The 13,138-nt window shown below is 40.7% G+C and overlaps 2 protein-coding genes across 3 annotated transcripts; one reads left to right on the forward strand and one right to left on the reverse strand.

The window, feature by feature from the left end:
* The first annotated feature begins 130 nt into the window (after positions 1-130).
* Positions 131-7,703, forward strand: ints10 (integrator complex subunit 10). Of its 2 annotated transcripts, XM_079669802.1 has the most exons (18): positions 131-859; positions 964-1,031; positions 1,129-1,232; positions 1,319-1,458; positions 1,543-1,624; positions 1,720-1,860; positions 2,000-2,174; positions 3,117-3,286; positions 3,395-3,534; positions 3,681-3,834; positions 4,094-4,176; positions 4,570-4,725; positions 5,304-5,412; positions 5,729-5,808; positions 5,965-6,127; positions 6,261-6,354; positions 6,641-6,709; positions 7,141-7,703. In XM_079669802.1, exons 1-18 carry the CDS (start codon positions 731-733, stop codon positions 7,295-7,297), a joined length of 2,214 nt encoding a protein of 737 aa, XP_079525928.1. In that variant the 5' UTR covers positions 131-730; the 3' UTR covers positions 7,298-7,703. The 2 variants fall into 2 exon arrangements, with proteins under 2 accessions (XP_079525928.1, XP_079525929.1); XM_079669803.1 differs by lacking the exon at positions 6,641-6,709.
* tlr1 (toll-like receptor 1) lies at positions 7,345-12,785 on the reverse strand. Its single transcript, XM_079669800.1, has 2 exons — positions 11,305-12,785; positions 7,345-10,348 (listed from the first exon to the last, which is right to left on the reverse strand). The coding sequence occupies exon 2, from the start codon at positions 10,339-10,341 to the stop codon at positions 7,933-7,935; it is 2,409 nt and encodes an 802-aa protein (XP_079525926.1). The 5' UTR covers positions 10,342-10,348; positions 11,305-12,785; the 3' UTR covers positions 7,345-7,932.
* Positions 12,786-13,138: the final 353 nt, after the last annotated feature.

The raw sequence follows: 13,138 nt of genomic DNA on the forward strand, positions 1-13,138 counted from the left end.
ACGGATTCAAACTCGATGGATCAATAATTAACCCTTTATTTATCAGACGTCTTTTAGCAGACGAGGGCCTTTGTTTTGAAATTACTTCCGAGAGTCCCGCCCCGCCCCTCTCTCCAAAGACCCCTGTGGCCCCGAAGTAAAGAGAAAAACCAAAAAAAGTCGCTTTTCTGTTTACTGGTTTAAGAAAGAACAACAAATAAGAGGAAGATACACGGATTGGGTGGACTTGAAGAATGAGCAGTCGACAGTGTTGTTTGAAATAAGGTTTCAAACGGTTCAAACGGTCAGAATTGACTCGCGTCGTTTTTTTGTCGTAAAGCAGGATGTAGTGACAATTTTACGACTGTGTCGGGACGTCATTATTGTAACGTTAAGAGATCTTCTGGTAAATAAAGGATTAGGTTTGCCTGGTAAATTTCAAAACGGCCTATAATTGCTCTCTTTTCTCTTCATATTCATGGTTGTTACATTTCTATGAGATACTTGCATAACATTAGCACGATCTGGTAAACAGTTGGAGCAAAGATGACAGCTGCAAGTCAGCTAGCTTCGTGTTGCTAACTATATCATATAGCTGTATTTAGACAGTTCTGTTTAGCGTAACGTTGGCTAACTGTTATATACTGCAACTGAAATATATCCACCGAGACGTGTCCGTATGTAGGACAACCGCATACATTAGCTAGTTCAGTGTGTCGCCTTCGGTATAAAAAAGTAGCTGCATGTAAAAATGTCAGCTCAAAAAGACTGCGAGTTTTTGGTGAAGAGAGCCCGGGATCTGGTCTCTGATGATCCCTGTGCGGCCAAAGCCTGGCTCATTACTGCCAGGACCCTGTACCCTGCAGATTTCAACATACAGGTAACATTAGGCTGCTTATTGTCTAACCACTGCATGCATTTCCTACGTGTTTGGATCCTCTGTTTTGTTTCCGATGTTAAATTGTGTCTGACATGTTTTCACAGTATGAAATGTACATCATCGAGCGCAATGCAGAAAGGACAGCCTCTGCAGGGAGACTGCTCTATGACATGTGAGTTTCAGTGTACTAGCTCTGTACAAGTGTTCATGTCTAATGTCCTTGGCTGAGTCTGAGCTAACAGTTACACATTTCCCCCCGCAATCTTTAGGTTTATAAACTTCCCAGATCAGCCCATTGTTTGGAGAGAAATCAGTGTCATCACAGCTGCACTGCGCAGTGACTCCCAGGACAAACATGCCCTGTTTCTACGAGGTGAGAGACGTTTGATTCACTGTCATTGATGGTTTTGGAAATCTGGACTATCTTTTGACACGTGTATGTATATTTGTCTTCCCTAGGGCTTTTTGAGACGCTGCCTGGCCGTGTGCAGTGTGAGATGCTACTGAAAGCCACAGAGCAGTGTTTCAACACTTTGGAGAAGGCAGAGATGCTGCTCCTTCTTCTTAAGCGCTTTCCAGAGTCTGTGGTCCAGCACGGGGTATGTAATAAACGCATACCTTCTGTGTCTTGACAGTTTAACACTAAAACAGTCGGTGCTAAGTACATTCTGCTGTGATTTTAGGTCAGTTTAGGAGAAACCTTGTTAGAGGCGGAGGCATCAGAGAATGTGGAGACTCCCGTCAACTGCTTCAGGAAACTTTTTGGTGATTGAAACACTCACACTAAAACATGCTTTTGATCCAAATCAATATTCTGTACATGCAATAACTTCCTTTCAAATGTGTTGTTATTACTACAGTGTGTGATGTCCTTCCTTTGATTATGAACAACATGGACATGCGGTTGCCAGCCAGCTTGATGCAGAAGTACATGCTAAAAGCAGCTGAATTTTACATCGGCTACGTGACCCGTGGACCCGCAGCTGATGTACAGATACAAGGTGAAGCTGCAAGTGGTTGATGTTGCTCTTTCCTTTTCCTTATCTCAGTGTGACACATCAAAGATTTCTTGTCCTCTATATTGTTTCTCTCGACTGCCGGCCTGACGTTTTTTTCTGCTCCTTGTGTTCTTTGTTTCAGGCTCTCAAGATGGTGGGTCTCTGAAGTCCCCCACTGTGTCCCGTGGCTCCCAGCGTCATGTGATAGACGGCCTGTCCGAAAAGTCGTCAGTGGTGGCAGAACCTTGGGAGAGGCTGTTGGATATTGTCGCTGTCGTTGGAGCACGCTGCGAGTGGCAGGGAGACAAGGGACAGAGGTAGTGTATCTGTCTGCATGTCAATCAGCCATTACTGTGTTTCATGGTTGATTTGTATTCAGGTTGCTCTTTTGATAAACAACAAGTTATTTCATTTCATTTTTATTTGTCCCGCTCACGGTACGCAAAACTCACTGTACAATAATTGCCAACAAAACATGACTGTACAACACACCATTGAGCGGAAAGGAGCAGGGAGAAGAAACAAATCTTATATGACCTGCCCCTTTCCAAAAAAACATAGATGGTCTTCATAATACATTTTCTTTTCTTTTTTCACAGCCAAACATAACAGTGTCTTAGAATAATAAGAGAAACACAAACAAATACTTATTTCCCACTTGACGGTTAACGGAAAGAAACAAAACAACAACAAAAAACAATGTTATTAGTTACGCCTAGCTTAAATGAATGCATTCTTTAACAACAGCTCTGCAATACATCTCACATTCACGGCCATAATATTCTGTTATTCAAAGTATTTTAGATCATTTAGATTTGTGGCCATTTTGAAGGCTGTGGTTTGAGCCTGGTGATGCTTTTCAGTTTGACTTTATACTGAGAGGTGTTTCTAATATGAAGTCTACTGTAACTAATCTAAATGGATGTATTGCTGTCATCATGTAAGAAATGGAGACGCCCACAGTTGTCAGAATAGATCTGAATAAAATGTAGTAACAAATCATTGCATATGTTTTGAACGCACTAAAAAAAGAGTCAATTACACAGACCTTGATGCAAACAAATGGTCTTATTTTTAGAGAAGTGTTGATTCATTGTCATTTTGAAGGCTGTGGTATTTCACTGTGTTATACTGAGAGCTGTTTATTATATTTACTCTACCAGTACTCATATAAATGGATGTATTGCTGTCATATAAGAGATGGTGCTGATGTACACAAATGGTTTTAATTATTATTTGTTTGTGTACATTTATTCTAGGAGTTATGTGGACATGCTGCTGAGAGTGAAGGAGCTGTGTCGCTACCTGCCCAGTCTGGAAGGAGACACGAGGTCCCGGTGCTGCAGTCAAGTGGTGATCTGTGCTGCTCTCGTCCTCTTCCGCAGCGCCTTCATCTATCTCTCCTCTGTTCAGCCTGCACTGTTCCAGGGTCAGCCTCTCTCTTTGTTGATTTATTCCACTCTCTCAGGAAATGCATCACTATTGTCTTATCAATGAAAGTTCTTAGCATCAAAAATGATGGGTCTATCTCTGGCAGGTGTGAATGCGCTGAGCTCGGGGCCGTGGATCCTTGTAGAGGATTTCAGCTCGGTGTATAACGATCTGGAGACAGAAAGAGGAGCTGGCAAACATGCACATAAGAAACGCAAATTGGCAGATGGGAGAGAGAAGACGATGGTGAGTACAGATCAGAAATAATGTTATCGTTTCAAGACCAGAAATACTGTTTATGTGACGTCGTGTGTGACTATAGTGTGGCTGTTGTTCCTGCCTTTTTTTACTAGTTAATGTTGGACCATGTCTGTGTTTGTTTTTCATTTCAGAGCTCAGATGATGAGGAGGGGTTGGGAAAAGGTCGCGGTCGACACATTCTGGTAAACAAGACTGAGATGCCCAGCTGGTCAGAGACTCTTGAGAGTTTCCGCACAGCGAGGGAGAGCTGGGACCTTCTCCACTCCCACGACGGCCTGGAAACTGGTAAACACCTCCTCTGTTCATATGTGTTGTTGTTTCACCCACACACACGATCAGTTCAGTTCGATCAGTTGGACACAATATCTTGAATTAAAAAAACACACGATTACTGCAGATGAAAACGTTTTGCTTGTTTATTCCATCGACCTGCACCATATGGTGTCAATAACCCGGATGGTTACATGATCAAAAGTAACAGTTATACAAATTCAAAAGTGAACATTTCATAAACAAAGTCTTGATTTTTTGTTTTTGTAACCAGAGTTCAAGAAGATCTGTGCCTCTTGGAAAACAGACAGCTGGCTGTGGTTCAGAATATTCCTCACCGACACGATCATATACCAGGCAAGAAACGGTTATGATGTATTTGCTTTCTGTTTGTGACATCACCCTTCCTGCCCTTTTGTCTGTTGTTTATATACCGTTTTTTTACATTAAAGTATTTTTTCATTTATTACATTTAACTTTATTTATTTGTGATAAATATTTGGAGGAGCAGCAATAAACAGTATCTATCAATAAATACTGTATACCTTTATTATATACAATATTTTGAAGAATGAGGCAAAAAGAGGTTCTAAAAAATACTGTAACACAACCGATAACGGCTAGTGACTTAAAACAGTATGTGGGTTTCTTAACTGGGAGATATGTCTAAATATTAAAATGATAGCTTTTCATGTGTCTCTATGAATCGTCGTGACCCTATGATGATCATATCTGTGTGTGTGTCTCCAGGGACAATACCGTAAAGCCCTCTCCAGTCTGCACCAGATGGCCGCAGTGCAGCAGCCTCAGCCGGGGCAGCAGAGCCCTTCAGGGCAGGGCAGTCTGGAGCACCACAGGGCTCTGATTCAGCAGGCGTCCTGCCACTACGCACTGGGAGAGTACAGGGTACACACACACACAAACAATTATAATATTGTATTGAGAAGTCTTTGTTGTACCTTTTGTATCATATGAAATGCATTTACAGTATGTTGTATATTATTTTATTTTTAATATATTCTTAACATATGTTTAGAGCTATACAAAAAACATAATGCTTTAATGATCTTAACACCTATTGGCCTGCAGGTGGCGTTATACTAAAGGTCAATTGAAGAGGCTCACAGTTGCAGCAGAGCAGAGTTCAACTGTCAGATACTTTGAGATACACATGCATATATACTTTCCCATTCTGACTAACTGATATGGGATCATTTTGCCCCAAGGCTTCTACATTTGTCTCACATGACTTTTACATTTTAAACCTGCAAAGCTTCATTTTCAGCTGAATATGCTCAATAATAATAATTTTAAAAAACGATTTTGCCCTAGCAAAAAGTTACATAACACAAAAACATGTCATTACAACTGGATTTTGAGGACATATGACCAAATAAATGTAGGCAATTTATGCATTATTTAACATTAAACCCCTGCCGTGTTTAGAGATGTGATGCATGTACTGTACTGTATGTGTGAACCAGCTGGCCTGTGAGAAGCTGCTTGATGTCGTTTGCGGGCTGACGCCCCCGACCCAAGAACCCACAAAGAGCCCAGAGGACTGGAGTCGAGGCAAAACCAAAACAAGAAAAGGTAAATACCTCTTGCTTTTAGTAGAGCATGTCTCAGTTAGTGATTTTAACGTTTAAGCGGCTTTTTGACCCTTTGTAATAAGCAAAGAAAAGGTGCTATTGTGTCTGCCTGTATGTTGTGACATAATGTAACTTAATATTAATACTATAAGGGAGTTATCATCGCTGCAACTTACATATTAATTTGACAAAACAGACTGTTACAAATGTCACTTGATACTGAACTCACAGGAATAACAATATTTGTCATTCGATACAGAAATATGTTGCTATGATACATCAGAACATTGTGAGTGACTTATTTTTGCGATGTCTAGGTAATGACCTGAGATTGCTTCCCTGCACCGGCAAGGCTGTGTTACCTTTCTGTTTCCAGCTGATGTTTGCCTGCTTTAAGGTATGTATTAAATAGTTAAAATAATTAATGAAATGTATTTTTGTCCCCTTTGTTTTTGATTTAACTGGGACTGTTTGTGGCAATGTATTTCTAGACTATTAAGGCATTAAATCTTGTGCAACTCCTTTTCTCTTGTTTTTTATTTTGTGTATTTAGCTGCGTACCTTCACAGACAGTCGTGACGACCTGTCGCTCGGTCATGTGGTGGTGCTCCTGCAGCACGACTGGCCACAGGGAGAGATGCTGTTTTTAAAGGCAGTGGATAAGATCTGTCAGCAAGGCAGTTTCCAGTATGAGAATTTCTTCAACTACGTCACCAGTATCCTTTTTACATGTAACTGCTCACCCAAGCCTCAGCCTGATATGAATGGATTTGCTTATAAAGACCAATTACTTTGTTTTTGTTCCCTTGTCTTGGATTGTAATTTCCATGAGCTCATGATTTTTGTCAGACATTGACATGCTGGAGGAGTTTGCTTACCTGCGTACTCCAGAAGGGGGGAGGATCCAACTCGAGCTGCTGCCCAATCAGGGAATGCTGATCAAGTAAGTGCTTCTCTTTTTTAAACGTGTCAGTTTGCATCATGACTCTGCACACTCCCGTTCTTTTGCTGTTTAAAAGTGATATTGATTAATAATCTTGGTAGACGTCGCCTGTGGGGAAAAATGTGCTTTGAACTGCAAATGCTTTAAATGGAGTGGACATTAGAAAGAGAAGGGGTTTATGATTTGAATAACCTTCTATTTAACACCTTCATTCATTGCTGTAGAAGTTAAGACTCTTGAATGCACCCTCACTGACTAAGAGTTGTTGAATGTTGCTGTCCCTTAGGAACCCTAGTCCCGCCTTGGGGGTGGAGTTAAATACCCTCCTGCTACAAGGGGTGCAGACGATGGAAAGGTACCCCAGGCCCCATCCCCCCCCCACACCAGTCACCCTTCCTTCATTCCCAACTTCAAGGCTTGTCATCCCACAGTTTTGATTTGGGCCTGTCATTTTACATCAAGAGTTTGATTTCCTGTCCGCGTTTCTTTTATTTGAGCCATTGCTCGTCTTTCTGTGGTCCTCGTTGTTGTTGTTGTTTTTGTTGTTATTTGAGGATGATGTTGGTCTTGTTGTGAAATCAATTTAGTTTTTTTACCTTTTCATAACACTTGATCTCATTTCATTTGTGAACCTGTTTTTATATGTTGTTTCTTTGTGATGATGAATTTGTTTGTCTGTATGATGTTTGTATGACGGCATAAATCTCGGCCTCAAATCATCTCATAATAGTACATCTCTTGACTCTATGTATGTTTGTGATGATTGTTTTACCCTTTTTTCTGCAGACACCACACAGTGACTCGTGGAATCACCAAAGGAGTGAAGGAGGATTTCCGTCTGGCTATGGAGAGGCAGGTGTCGCGATGTGGAGAAAACCTGTTCAGTGTGCTTCATCGTTTCTGCATCAATGAGAAAATCATGATCATTCAGTCTCTTCCTTGAAACCTGGCCTGTGACTTTTCTCACCTTCTCATACTTTTGATCCCAGGACCAGTGTTAATGCAGCTGGACTGATTTTCTGTCCCTCTTGTCATCATCGTCCATCACAGAACTGAATAAGGTCTCCTTGCCTTAAAAATGGATCTCTCTTTTCAGAGAGTTGGAGATAATGCTGATTTTCTGAATTGACACCGCTCATGACGATTTAGTAAGACTGTAGTTTTCTTTTCAACATGTGCTCAACCACATGCAAAATTGATTAAATCCTATTGTAACATTTTTTGGGAGTTGAAATTGACAAAAGAATGAAGTTCATTTTTTATATTCTTGTGTAAAGTTTATTGTTTTTTTGTTACAAAGTTGAAGTGTTAGTTTATATAAACATTTTCATTAAATGTCCACTAAAGCAGTTGCCTTATGATTTATTCAATGCAAGCTTACAAGAGGTTAGTTTATCTTGAGTCTATTGTACAAGGTTAAAAATGAGAACCTCAGAAAAAAATCATGCTAATGCAGAAAAGAAAGAAGAATAGGAAGTATACACACTCCAGAGTGCCCACATTTGTTTTTATCTTACTATGTTCCCTTTATTCAATTGTCCCATCTGTCCCATTTGACCTTCCTCTTACCACTTCCTTTTACTCTTCCTCATGAGTCACTGATGCATTTGGCAGGTCTGCCTGTAGGGCAGCTCTGAGATTAGCCCAGAACAGCCTGTGCTTGGCCCTCTCCTGGGGCCACTCCAGGTATGTGTGCCGGTTCATCATGGACTTCAGCTGGTTGTACTTGGATGGTATCAGGTATTGAGGTAGAGGCTCCAGCAGCACCAGCACAACGCTATCCGGTCCCCAAGCAAGGCGTTGGTGGCTGGCGAAGTACAGCTCATAGTGGCACCACTCACTTTTGACGAAGTTAGCAGAGAGCACAAAAACGGAGCGTCGGCTTTTCTCCAAACATGTGATGATGTTCTCAATAATTGTCTTTCCGGGTACAAAGGATTTTTCATGATGGCAGATCTGGAGACCACCTGCTGGGCCTTCAAGGTTGGGGAGAAGGGAGTTCTGAACCCAGTCTGAGTCATGCTGGCTGTAAGACACAAAAGCATGAAACTCAACACCCAACAGATCTTCAGGGCGAACCTGAAGCATTCTGGCACGATGTTTGGCTCTGGTCCACTGCCAGATCATACCCATATACCAGGGAACATCCAAATGATGGCACATGGTCACAATTGCAATCATCACAATAACTGCTGGGCCCAAGATGGCTGCAGCTAGAAGGCCCACATTACAGGAGACTTCTGGGATTGAGATGTCTTTCAAGGAGAAGTCTCTAACGGCCTCTGGGTAGGTGCAGTAATAGTCTTTAGGCCAGCTCAACAATTGAATTCCTGTGTGACTTCTCCTTTTAGACTTGATGCCAAGACTTATGAAACTTCTCAGTGCGCAGGTGCAGGTGAAGGGGTTGTAACTGACGTCCAGGGTTTTCAGTTCGGGGCAGCTTTCCAGCTTGTTCACAGATGGTGCATGGAGGGAATTAGACTTGAGCAGAAGCTCACTCAGTAGGGGGAATCCCGTGCATACTGGCAGGTCCCGCAACCTATTTGAATTTAGATTCAGAGATGAAAGGTTTCTCAATTTCAAGATGGATGATGGTATCACAGAAACCTGGTTGTTTTGAAGGTCCAGGTTCTCTGTTGCTTTTGGTAGACATTTAAAAACGGAACCTGTCAGACCATTGGAAGACAGAGTCATATTTGTGATGTTGGGTGGCCAGAAGCATTCTAGGAGGCCGTCATAAACCAAAGAGTTGATGCTGAGGTCCAGATGTCGCAAGGACTTCATATATTGCACACGTTTGCTGAGCATCTGAAGGCTCCTGAAATTGTTTCCAACCAGATTCAACTTCCTCACGTTATCCAGTTTCTCACATTCAAGAATTTCTTCACCCTCCACTCTGGAGAAGATGGAGTCGGATAGAGCACAATTGGAGAAGTCCAACTGGAGGATAGGACTGTGCGACTTTGGGCACGTCATGTGTATCATTGGCATCTCAACCATTGCTAAACTCTCCACCGGTATGTTGATAAAGAAGTTGTACACAGCCTCCTGAGAAAAGAAGAAGTCTTTCACCACTGCCTTTCTGACTGTAAAGGACTTCATCTTTGACGTCTGGGTTACAATTGTCTCTTGAAAAGGCATATTGTACATTGTCACATCAGAGATCCTCAGGTGGGTAATAGATGTACGCAGAAGGATATTTACACAGTCAGTTAAGTCTTTCCAGCTGATATATATGTTGGTGAGATACAGGTGAGATGTGAGGGTTTCTACTCTCTCTATCAGCTGCTCACTCAGGTCTTTGTAGCCACTTCTCAAATTCATCAACTCGACTTCAGCGAAGAGTGACAGAGCATCAGCAACCAGATCATGGTCTAATATTTGAGAACCAGTGAGGGCTATCTGAAGCCTTTGAGCCTGAACATCGATCAGACTGCCTGCTGTATAACTCCAGCTTTTATTCTCCAGGGATAGAGTGAGTGTACGCAGTTTCACTTTAGCAATATTCTTGAAATCACCCAAACTGATGTTTTGGGCTCCAAGTGCCAATGTCTCCAGTTTTACCAATGAACTGAACTCACTCCCAAGGGTCATTGTAAGAAACTTGTTGAAGGCCAGATTGAGTACCAGAAGGTTCTCTGTGTGGAGCAGGTACCGCTGGCCCGACAGGTTCCTCAGCCCGTTGTGTGACAGGTCCAGATCCTTCAGGAGCGGCGTGTCGAGGAACGTCTCTTCATCGATGTCCTTCAAACTATTCCAGGAAATGTTGAGGAATCTGAGGAGAGGGGTGTTTTTGAAGTCTCCTCTGTGAAGTAGCTGTATGTGGTTGCATGAGAGGTCTATAGACTCAGCTTTCCATGGCAGGTCTCTTGGGACGGAGGAGAGGTTTTTGGATGAGAGGTCTACCCTGCTGTCAGGGAATGAAGAACTCCCCTGGAGTCCCATCAACATGGCTGCCGCCCAGAGAGCAGCAGTCACAGGTGTCATTGTTGGTCTGGATGAAAGAAAAGGTAAACATGTAAGTAGGACACTTGGTTAACAATTTATTAGGTACACCTGTCTAATAAAACAGTTCTGCAATACAAATGATGACGGTGATATTGTTGTTGAAATAGCTCAAGAAAAAGTTGATTAATCTTCATATTCCTTTTGAAGAAATGTGTTTGTAGTGTTATGTGTATTGCAATATACAGAATGATTTATTGTATTCTGCCTATCATCATGAATGGGGTGAACTAAATAATAGGAACAAATAGAGTGCATTGACTTAACGAGCTGCACAATACACACTAATGTTAAAATCTGAAAAAGGCCTATTTACCAAGCTCCAAACTAAGTTAAATATCTCAAAAAGTATCAAATATCAAAAACCTGATTAAGATCGTAATAGCTGAATGTCTTGTGATCATTTTAAAGTTGGAATGAAGTCTCTAGCTGAAAGAATTTGGGAGGAGTAGCATTTTCCAAACGGTGTAGGTAAAAGAGAATTTGAAGGTTCCTCCCATTTTTAAAAAGCTAAATATTTCAAAAAGTATAACATATTTTGAAAAAGTTTGAGAGTTTCCCATCATGTGCTGAAAAGGCTGAATATGTTGATATTTGAATGGTTTCTGTAGCTGAAAGTATGCTGAAGTTATCGGACGGCGAAATTGGTTGAAATAATAATAATAATAAGATATAAAGATTTGAAGAACTATTTCTTTAAATCTATAGTCATAATTTAAATACTGAACAAATCCATTAGAGTTCAATAGATAGATCTAATGATTATGTTTCTCGAGCTTTGTTTTATACTTTTAGAAGCTATGTGTTGACTTGTGTAACCTAATTATTAATTTCGGCAAAAGTGTCATTTTAATACAAACATTTTATTAATCAATTTGTTAAATAGGCTAACACCATACAACAAAATCCAACAACGTCAGAGTACATTGATAAGAGTGCACTAACCTGTACTGAGATCAGATGGATTGTTTCAGCAGAAGCAAAGCAGCTTAATGTGATGATGAGTTGACTTTTAATTGATTGATATAAAGCAGTGCATCATAATTGAACACATTGCCAGTGGACAATCTGATCAAACAGCTGAAGATTTCTGTCCTTAGTCTATAAATCTATAAAAAAATATCTCTTGCAGAGTTAAAATGGACAGTAAGCTGCTTCTGACTTCACATTTTTATTTGACGCAACCTGCTAGTGTTTCTGTAAATAATGACTGAGAGGTATCAGACATGGAAATGAAAGCAACTGTCAGACCAATTATGTATTTTCTCTCATCTACATCCTCTTTTCACTTCCCTTTTTCTTTACTGTTAAGAGCTTTATACTTTGGGAAACCACTTTATATGTAACAAATGAGACAGGCTGGATATTATGTCAATATGGGAAGTGACATTATTTTAGTCTTCTCCTTTATTCTTATTTAGTAATGATTCAATTTTTTTTTCTTATACAATCTTATAAAAGCCATTTGGTTTTGCTCCTTTACAGATAAAACACGGGCTCTGACACTCAACTTTGTTAATGTAGCACCAACATGCAGCCCATTGTAGAAAGATTAAAACAAAACGGACACAAAATAGTAGAATTATTTTTGCAAGATTGAGAATTACAATAGTAAAACAATTTATTCGGAAAAATAAATAATTCAACTAGACGCTTTTATCCAAGGCGACTAACATACATTCAGTACTGTGGATTTATGTCCTCTTATAATAAAGAGACAGCTTGCCACAATCATACTATACTTCAAACTATTAACAATTGTCTTTACTGTGTAATGTGTATATCTGTAATATGTCCTGCTGTGAATGGTTGTTGCATGACTTTGAAATTCCCCTCAGTGTTCTTGGGCGTCTTTTCTTTCGTATCGCAGCGAGCTCACTGAGGTCAGCCGTGGTAAATGACCATTTCAACTCAATTAACTGTTCCCACTAATGCCTTGAAGCAACGTGTATCCTGGGCAACTACACTGTTTACTCTGCACACATTACCTTTAATGAAGAAGGATGAGGAAGGGGCTTTTCGTGTTATTGTGATTTGGAGGCTTTATTAAGGACACACCTGTGTACAGACAGATGGGACAGTCACACAAACACACACTTCCCAGCAGTGTTTGTACTCTGGCAGCCGTCTTGTTTCCTTTGGTCAGTGACTGTTGCTCATACAACAAGTGGAGCTAAATTGAATAAGGCCATATGAGCTGATGCCACTGTTCTCCCCTGGCATAGCTTGATCAAATCTTGGAAGTTCAATATGGGGGTGCTTAGCAGCTTCTGGCCATAAGCCGGAAGAGAACGGCTGGTTTGTTTGTTTTCAGTTCCAGGCTGCATCATCCTTCCTTGTTTTTTGATGAATGTCACTGATTGAAATCCATTAACTCAAATGGGAAATGTGTTTCAGCACTCAAAGCCTTAGTTAAAGAGGTCAAAACAATCTGTATGCTTACTGGAAACATGAGACTACAATGTGAACTGCTTCTTAGTTATGGAGCTAGGATCAGAGTGCAAGCTAATTATTGACATTTGTTTTTTTTTTACAGCAATCAACAGCGTGTTAAGAGCTGTGTGCAGATGTGTGGAAAAACTCAGTAATACCGTCTTGTGTTGGAAGTGTTTGCTCTCTCTTTTTAAATGCATTTTTTGTATTCGATTGGGAACCGTTTTTGGGATTAGAGGTGAAAAGACTTCACCGTTGGTTAACACGAGCATGTGTGTGGATATGAGTCAACCTTTGATTATTGTGTGGACATTATGTGTAGGGAGGGGCTGAGTGGGAGCACAAG

Source organism: Notothenia rossii, assembly GCF_949606895.1.
Source record: "Notothenia rossii genome assembly, chromosome: 3".
In the NCBI taxonomy this organism is placed as follows: Eukaryota; Metazoa; Chordata; class Actinopteri; order Perciformes; family Nototheniidae; genus Notothenia; species Notothenia rossii.

Coding starts and splice junctions, on each gene's coding strand:
- ints10 (XM_079669802.1), top strand. CDS start 731: ATGTCAGCTCAAAAAGACTGCGAGTTTTTGGTGAAGAGAGCCCGGGAT. Junction 1,032..1,128: donor GGGAGACTGCTCTATGACAT/GTGAGTTTCAGT, acceptor CGCAATCTTTAG/GTTTATAAACTTCCCAGATC. Junction 5,413..5,728: donor CAAAACCAAAACAAGAAAAG/GTAAATACCTCT, acceptor TGCGATGTCTAG/GTAATGACCTGAGATTGCTT.
- tlr1 (XM_079669800.1), bottom strand. CDS start 10,341: ATGACACCTGTGACTGCTGCTCTCTGGGCGGCAGCCATGTTGATGGGA.